This window comes from Pipra filicauda, unplaced genomic scaffold (genome assembly GCF_003945595.2).
Source record: "Pipra filicauda isolate LSUMZ 115617 unplaced genomic scaffold, ASM394559v2 scaffold33_size4404698_pilon, whole genome shotgun sequence".
Lineage (NCBI taxonomy): Eukaryota > Metazoa > Chordata > Aves > Passeriformes > Pipridae > Pipra > Pipra filicauda.
The window spans coordinates 4,049,041-4,056,761 of record NW_024104465.1 but is presented as its reverse complement, the minus strand read 5'-3'; the positions used below and the strand labels follow the sequence as shown (position 1 = coordinate 4,056,761).

Here is a 7,721-nt window from a genome sequence, read left to right as displayed (position 1 = left end):
TTGCACTGACCCACTGTTCCAGGCACAGCAGGGCCGGAGCTCCCTGATCCATAAACCGAGATTTATTCCAGATCGCAGCACCAGCGGGGTCTGGGATTTACATCTGTGGCTCGGGCCGGGTTTGGTGGCCAATTTGCTAAAGTAAAAAGTTGTTTAGCTGGAGGCATAATCTCATAAGCCCGTGCTGCCATTAGCCGGGGTCTCCTCTCCGCCTGGCTTTCCAATAATGCTCCGAGCAGAAGCTCGGAGTAATATAAAAAGCCATTGGATTATTACTGCGGGCGATGCATTTTCCATTTACAGTAATAAAATACTGAAGAAACAAAACAATTTAAAATTCCAATAAAATTCAAACCAAATCTTTGGCTGCTGAGCAGATTCAATTATTTAGCTGTTATTGAGTGCAGGCTGGAAAAATAGAGCAGGTCAGGGAGGGAGGGGGAGCTGGGAGCCTGGGGAGTGCTGGACTCATCCCGTGGGAATGCCAGTGAGGGAGGGAGCTGGGAGGCAGCAGAACATCTGGGAGAAGCTGTTGGTGGATGCTTGTTGCTGCCAGTGGCTGGATTTGGTTTAGGGATGGCAAGAGCCATGGGGGTGGCGTGTGTCGGCCCCCGGCGGTCTGTGGCACATCCCACTCAGCCCTGGCGTGTCGGCTCCGATGGTCCGAGTTCAAGAGGAGGTGGGCGAGGGGGACAAACGCGGCGGTGAGTGGCTGTGTCAGGGCTGGCTGTGCCTGACGGGTGACGCGGTGGCTCGGGCGAGTTTGCATCTCGCAGTAATTACAGCCCGTTGGAAAGCAGTAATTACTGCGGAGAGCGGGAGCGCCGCCGCCGCCGCCGCCGTGCCGGCAGCCGCCGGGAAATCGGCCTCTCTGTAATTTTCCCGGCGGGGGTTCGGTGCGTCACCCTGATATGTGACAACACACCGAATTGGTGGCTTGTCACATCCAACCCAGCTGGTGCAAAGAGGTGACAAAGGCGGCTGAGGGCTCCCTCCAGCCGGGCACACACCGGCACTGGGGGTGGCGGGTGGGATGCCCTTGGCCAGGCTTGGCTCACCAGGACTACAGCAGTGGGCAGTGCCAGGGGGCTGCACAGGGCCATCCCAAAAGTGTCACCTGCAGCCCCAGTGCTTGGGGACGGGGCTTTGGTGACATGTGCCGGGGAGCCGCAGTGACACCGGCGCCTCACTCCCTTCAGCAACAGCCCCTTGTTTTTTAATATTTTTCCTTGGAAAGGAGCATTTCCCTGGAATGTACTCATTAGGGATTCTGCAAGTGTCACCAGCTAATTAGTGTCGTGTTAATTGAGTATTCACGATGCTGCCACCTCCAAGGACAGCGGTGCCAGCATGAAGGGGAATGCAGATGTGCGTGGCTCACCATGCCGTGCTGTGCTCTGCTGGTGCTGCGCCGTTCCATTCCGTGCCGTGCCATGCCGTGCCATGCCATTCTGTGCCATGCCATGCCGTGCCACTGGGCAGGGTAGTCCTGCTCACAGCCCAATGCACTCGCTGGCTTGGGGGGTGCCCGTGCCCCGCAGAACCCACCATGCACACTCACATGTGCCCACGCGCCTCACCAGCTGCTCTGCAGGTGTGCCAGAGTTTTCCAGAGGCTGCCCAGTTGGTGCCCGGGATGTCCCTGGCAGGGCCAATGCCACACACCCGCACGTGTTCTGCCAGAGGGAGCTGCTGTTGCTGTGCCCTCCTGTCTCCCGGCAGCTCCATTAAATCCTACTCAAAGGCACTGGTTTTAATTGGCTTAATACACTCGTTAATAACAGTGTCTATTTAAGACACCTGTAAAAAGCCCATAACATCAGCTTAATGGGGGGAATGGCTGGCGCAGGCACTGCGTCCTGCCTGTTCAATTACTGCGCTGATGGAGAGCTTAGAGAGAATAGAGAGCATGGAGAGCTTGGAGAGCATGGGGAGCATGGAGAGCTTGGAGAGAACAGAGAGCATGGAGAGCTTGGAGAGAGCCCATGGCATCGCTGCTGCCTCCCCCACAAACACCTCTCTGATGCTGGGGGGTGACGTGGTGCCCTACGGCTGCAAATGCCCCCCTCCCCTGAATCCTGGTTTTAACACAGTGCCTGTTTCATCTGAGCATGCCACAGCCATGGAAACATCACTCGGAACAGGACTGGGACAGGAAATGCCTTTGTTGGGGTGCGAAATGCACCCAGTGGTGCAGCTCTTCTGTGGTGACTTTGCCACCCAGCACGTGGTGGCATCAGGAATCGCTGGTCCTGGTGGATCGGGAGCACAGTACTCCCCAGCAGGGAGGCTGCAGTCCCCTGCCCCCAGATACGGGGGTCTGCACACCCCGGGATCCTCAAAAAGGGTTCCTGGGAGGGCTGGGTCTCCTTGGTGGGGGCTGCCAGCCCCAACCCCCCAATTTGACCATCTCCACCTTGCAAAACCTTCCTCTGAGCAGGCACCAGGTCTGGCATTCCTGGTGTGCCACAGACATCCCTTGGCAGGGCTGGGAGTTTGGGGACCAGCTGGGAACCATCATTCCCATGTGCCGACGTGTACGTGCATGTGCTTCTGTGTGTGTGTGTAGATTTTAAACACCTAATTTATTCCATCTATTAGATAGATTTTGTAGATTTAATCATTTTCACAGTTGGTGGCTCATTGGATACTCAAGATAAACTCCAAATGAAAGTATAATGGGAACGACAAATGAGTTTTCACACCAGAATGGCAGAAACTTGCTCAGGAAAGAGTTTGAAAGGAACAAAACTATATACATATATAATTTTTTTTTCTGCAGTGGCTTTTGCTGACTCCAGTAGGTTACCACAGTTAATTTCACCAGTTTTGTTCATCTGTAAAATTGCATAAAAGTGACATTTTTGTGCTCATTATAGGAACTGCTGATTTATGGCTGGTAAATGCAATGCTTTTCCATTTTTGGTGAGGTTCTCGTAGCAGCGCAAAGCACCCATGAAATTGCTTGTATAATGTAGTTTAAATCCAATCTCGGAGAAAGATTCCCCCGTTGGGTAAAGTGACATTTCCATTCTCCACACCGAGTTTATTTTAGGCCACTTACAAGTGACTCCGTCAGCAGGAGGGGGCAGGTTGGTGCCGTGACCTGGTTTCTGCCGGGAGCGAGTGGGATCCGGTGGGGGGGTGGTGGGTGCAGGGGTGCCAGGTCCCTTCGTCCCAGCAACGCCAGATTCACCCTACCCTTTGCCCCCGCAGGTGAGACGGTGGCACCGATGCATTCCCCGCGCTACCCCAGCCCCGCCGAGCTGGACGCCTACGCACAGAAGGTGGCCAACAGCCCACTGACCATCAAGATCTTCCCCACCAACATCAGGGTCCCCCAGCACAAGCACCTTAACCGGACGGTCAATGGCTACGACACCACAGGGCAGCGGTACAGCCCCTACCCCCTGCACGCCGGCGGCTACCAGGGTCTGCTGGCCATCGTCAAAGCCTCCAGCAAAAGCGTGGTGAAGAACTCGGAGGGGAAGCGGACTAAGCTCTCGCCCGCCCAGGTGGGCGTCGCTCCCTACCCCGCCTCAAGCACTTTAGCTCCAGGTCCCTCCTGCGCCGGGCAGCTGAGCTACCACGGCAGCCAGAAGCAGCTGGAGGGTCCTGTGCCCAACGTGACGGTGGCGGCCTCGGTGCTGCCGCTGGCGGGCAGGAGCCTGGCCCTGCCACCCTCCAACCTGCCCTCCATCCAGAGCATCATCTACCAGATCAATCAGCAGTGCCAGGCGCAGGGTGCCCAGCCGGGCTGCCCGGCCGTCGTGGCCGCCCACCCCAGCCCAGCCAAGCACGGCGCCTTCGGCACCGCCTACGCCGGCACCGTCCTGCCCGAGTGCCGCAAGGGCGCCGACCTGGCACTGGGCTCCAACCCGGCCGCTGCCCTGGGACCCAAGGCAGGCGTCTACCCCGAGGGCATGGACTACCTGGTCTGGCAGCAGAAGCAGCAGCAGCAGCACCTGCGAATGTACAGCGGGGGCAGCGGCGGTGGGGGGGCCCTCAGCAAGTCCCCCGAGACGTGCGCGGGCGCCTCGCGCCCCTACGGCCTGGGCGGTGCGGCTGAGAAGGTGAGCTCGTCCCCCTTGAACTGCATGCACGGCAACTTCTCAGTGGGGCAGTACTTCGCTCCCCCTTGGAACAGCATCCTGGTGACCCCCAACAGTGACTGTTACAACCCGCCGGAGTTGGGGGCCGGGCCCCGTGAGCTGGGGGTGCCCCCGGCTGAGGGGCTGCCCAGCAAGACGCTCTGCAATACCTCCATCCTCAGCAGCAGCCTCCAGTCCCTGGAGTATCTCATCAACGACATCCACCCGCCCTGCATCAAGGAACAGATGCTGGGCAAGGGCTACGAGACCGTGTCTGTGCCAAGGCTCTTGGACCACCAGCACGCCCACATCCGCCTGCCCGTCTACAGATAAGGGACCGATGCTGCTCTTCCCAAACCCAGGGCGAGGACTTTGGCACGAGCCGCGCTCCCCTCCGGCACTGTGCCGGTACTGGACCGCGGAAGCGAGGGCGGGGGGACAGGGAGGGGGACACGAGGTCGGCTGCCTAAAGGGCTCCTGGGACACTGGCATTTCACCGGGGTCCCCAAACTGGATACACCTGCGACCTGCTGGAAGCCGAGGCTGAAGGACTGCTTGTCTATATAGCTCAGAAATCATTTTATCTCCACGAATGTGAACAGGGAATTGCTACGAGTTGCTGCTATCCAGGGAGGGGAGGCTCTGCCACGCACTGGCAGCGCCGGGTCCGTGCGGGACAGAGCCCTGTGCCGTGGCTGGCCAGGAGGCTTCATGGTGGGTCCCGGCCCAGCTGTGGCCAGGAGGCTCCATGGTAGCCAGTCCTAGCCCAGTGGTGGCCAGGAGGCTCTGTGGTAGCCAGCCCTAGCCCAGTGGTGGCCAGGAGGCTCCATGGTGGCTGGTCCCAGCCCAGCCATGGCCAGGAAGCTCCACAGTGGCCGGTGCCAGCCCAGTGGTGGCCGGGAGGCTCCATGGTGGCCAGTCCCAGCCCGGTGGTGGCCGGTCCCAGCCCAGTGGTTGCCAGGAGGCTCCATGGTGAGTAGTCCCAGCCCAGTGGTGGCCGGTCCCAGCCCGGTGTGTGGCCGGCGTGTGGCCGCAGGGAGCTGCCACCTGACCTGTAGCTGAAGTCCGTAACTTGCACTGCTTTGATTAAAGCTAATAACTGGGGACAGTCTGGAGGCTATTTAAGAAAAACACTTGAAAACTTGAACAGATTTTTTTGGGTTTTTTTTGGTTTTTTTTTTTTTAATTTTTTTTTTTAGTTGACTAGGCTGTACATCTACGTGTTGGCTGCTACAGAGTCTCCTCCCACCCCTCTTCCTCCTCATCCTCCTCCTCTCACCCGGCCCGGCGGTGGCCACCGGCTCCTAATCCCACTCAACCAGGAGGTTCAGGACCCTCTCTCCCCCTGGAACCCCCCGGCTCTCACACTTCCAGGCTGTTTTATTTCTCCCCCTTACTGTCAGTTCTACCTTGGTTCTGGGTTAGAGGTGACCATGGTACCAGGGCACTCACATACCTCCTTTTTTTCTCTTTTTTTTTAAAAAAAAACCCCAAACAATTCCAAAATGCTCATTATGGTCCGTTATTCACTCTGTGTAATTCCATGTTTAATAGATTTGTTCATTTAAAAAAGGCTCCTCACCACTAAATACAAAGTGTTTTGATGTTTAAAGGTAAAAGAAGAATAATATCCCGATGAAACCCAAGGTGATTGTGCTCGGAAAAGAGGTACTGTATCCCTGAAAGCCTGTTCAAGCACTAAGTGCATTTACAAATCTCTGAGAATGTTTTTTTTTTATACTAAAATTGACCATTATATTCTACTGTGAGAAGTGCTGGCTGCACTATATTGTTTTAAAAATGAGAAAACAAATGGAAAAAAAAAAAGGTAAAAAAGAAAAAAAAAAACCAACACAAAACCCGCAAGCCGTGTGTCCGGATGGTGTTTTTCCCAAAGTAAAACCAGGATCTCGCTGGATGTGTGCTCTGGAGTCTCTTTGCTTTTGCTGTGGCCTCCCCTGGGCCCCCCCAGAGCCGGGACCCCTCCCTGCTCCCTGCAGATTTTTAGGGCATGGAGGAGCACCTATAAATAACCTGTTAACGACACTGAGCCATTAATCAGTCCCCGGTGCCAGCCTCCGCCTCGCACCCAACAGGGCACGTGGCCCAGATCCCTGGGGATTAGGGCTGCGGCCTCACGTGCGCGCGTGGGATGCTCTGGGATGTTCGGCCCTCGCCACCCCGAGGCCCCAGTGGTGGCACTGGGATCAGGTACCGTGTCCCCCTCCCGCCACCATCACTGGTGCGGTGGTGGCACCTCCGCTGCCTTCTGTCATCCCTGGTGAGTTTCCACTGAGTTTCCCCCCTGGCAGGAGCATTCCTGGTGCCCAGGTGGGATGGGGGCTCTCCAAGAGCCCTGCTCTGGCTGGGGGGCTGCTCTCCTCTAAATCAGACCACCCCTGCTCTGCCTGTCAGCAGCTTTCCAGCCCCAACAGTGAGCCAGTTGCATTAGGATAACAGTATGAAGTCCCCAATAGCTCTGGGCTGTGGATGTGTCTCCCTGACCCCATGACCTGTGGCAGTGACATGCAGCTTGTCCTTATCCCAGCCAGAGAGGGGGCTGAGGGTGGGAAGGGCTCAGTTGTCCTCCTTGCATGGCTGGGAGGGCACAGGGATGGGATGGGATGGGATGGGATGGGATGGGATGGGATGGGATGAGATGAGATGAGATGAGATGAGATGGGACGGGAGGGAATGGAGTGGAATGGGAATGAGGGTAGGTACAGATACGGGGATGGAGATTAGGATGGAGATGGGATGAGGACAGGGATGAGAATGGAACATGGGCAGGGATGGGGATGGGATGGAATGAGTATGAGACAGGGATAGGGATGGGGATGGGACAGGGATGCGGATGGGGTTGGGATGGAGACAGGGACAGGGATAGGATGGGATGGGAATGGGGAAGGGGATGAGGATGGGGACAGGGATGAGGACAGGGTGGGGATGGAGATAAGAGAGGAATAGGGATGGGATGGGATGGGGACAAGGACAGGGATGGTCACACAGCCATGCACTTGGAGCTACCCCGTGGCTGTGGCTGCAGCCGGGGACGGCGGCTCCATTTGTCTTGTTTGCTCACCCGCCGTAACGGCGGCGCCGATATTTATGGCGTGGCGGGAGGGGACCGCTCCGTCACCGGCTGCGAGCGGCTGACAGCCGATCCAGGGAACAAAGAGAAATTGGGACAAAAGGAAATTTTCACAGAGGTTAATGTTACTGATGGGGGGTGCCACTGCCTGCCTGCGTGTTAAAATTAGTCCGTCTGGAGGAAGATCTTCACTCAGATCTTTGTCATTAAAAAGATGCCACATCAAAGGAATGTGAGGCTGGAGCGTGGCGGGGCTGGCGGGTCCCTCTGTGCTGGGTAGCCCCTCCCTGGGGGTCCCCCAGCGCCGAAGGGGGGGCCCTCTTGAGGCCGGGGTACACGGAGCTTCACTGGGGGCTCCGGGAGAAACTTTGCTCCACCAGCGGTGCCCGTGGGAGGGGGATTCATTAGCGCTGCCTCCATCAGATTTCCCAGCTCGCCATAAATCAGGGCGAGCGGCTGCGAGCGACGGCGCGATCCATCTTGCAGGTCTCCAAGTCATTACATTTCATTAGGAGGTGCGCGGGGTTTGTATTATTTAG

At 57.1% G+C, this 7,721-nt stretch overlaps 1 protein-coding gene across 2 annotated transcripts in view; it reads left to right on the top strand.

The window, feature by feature from the left end:
• FAM222A (family with sequence similarity 222 member A) overlaps positions 1-6,009 on the top strand; it is a 31,024-nt gene extending 25,015 nt beyond the window's left edge. For both annotated transcript variants that reach the window (XM_027711258.2, XM_027711257.2), the window contains one exon: positions 3,217-6,009. In XM_027711258.2, coding sequence (XP_027567059.1) covers positions 3,217-4,424 — 1,208 coding nt within the window. In that variant the 3' untranslated portion in view covers positions 4,425-6,009. The remainder of the gene's footprint in view (positions 1-3,216) is intronic.
• Positions 6,010-7,721: the final 1,712 nt, after the last annotated feature.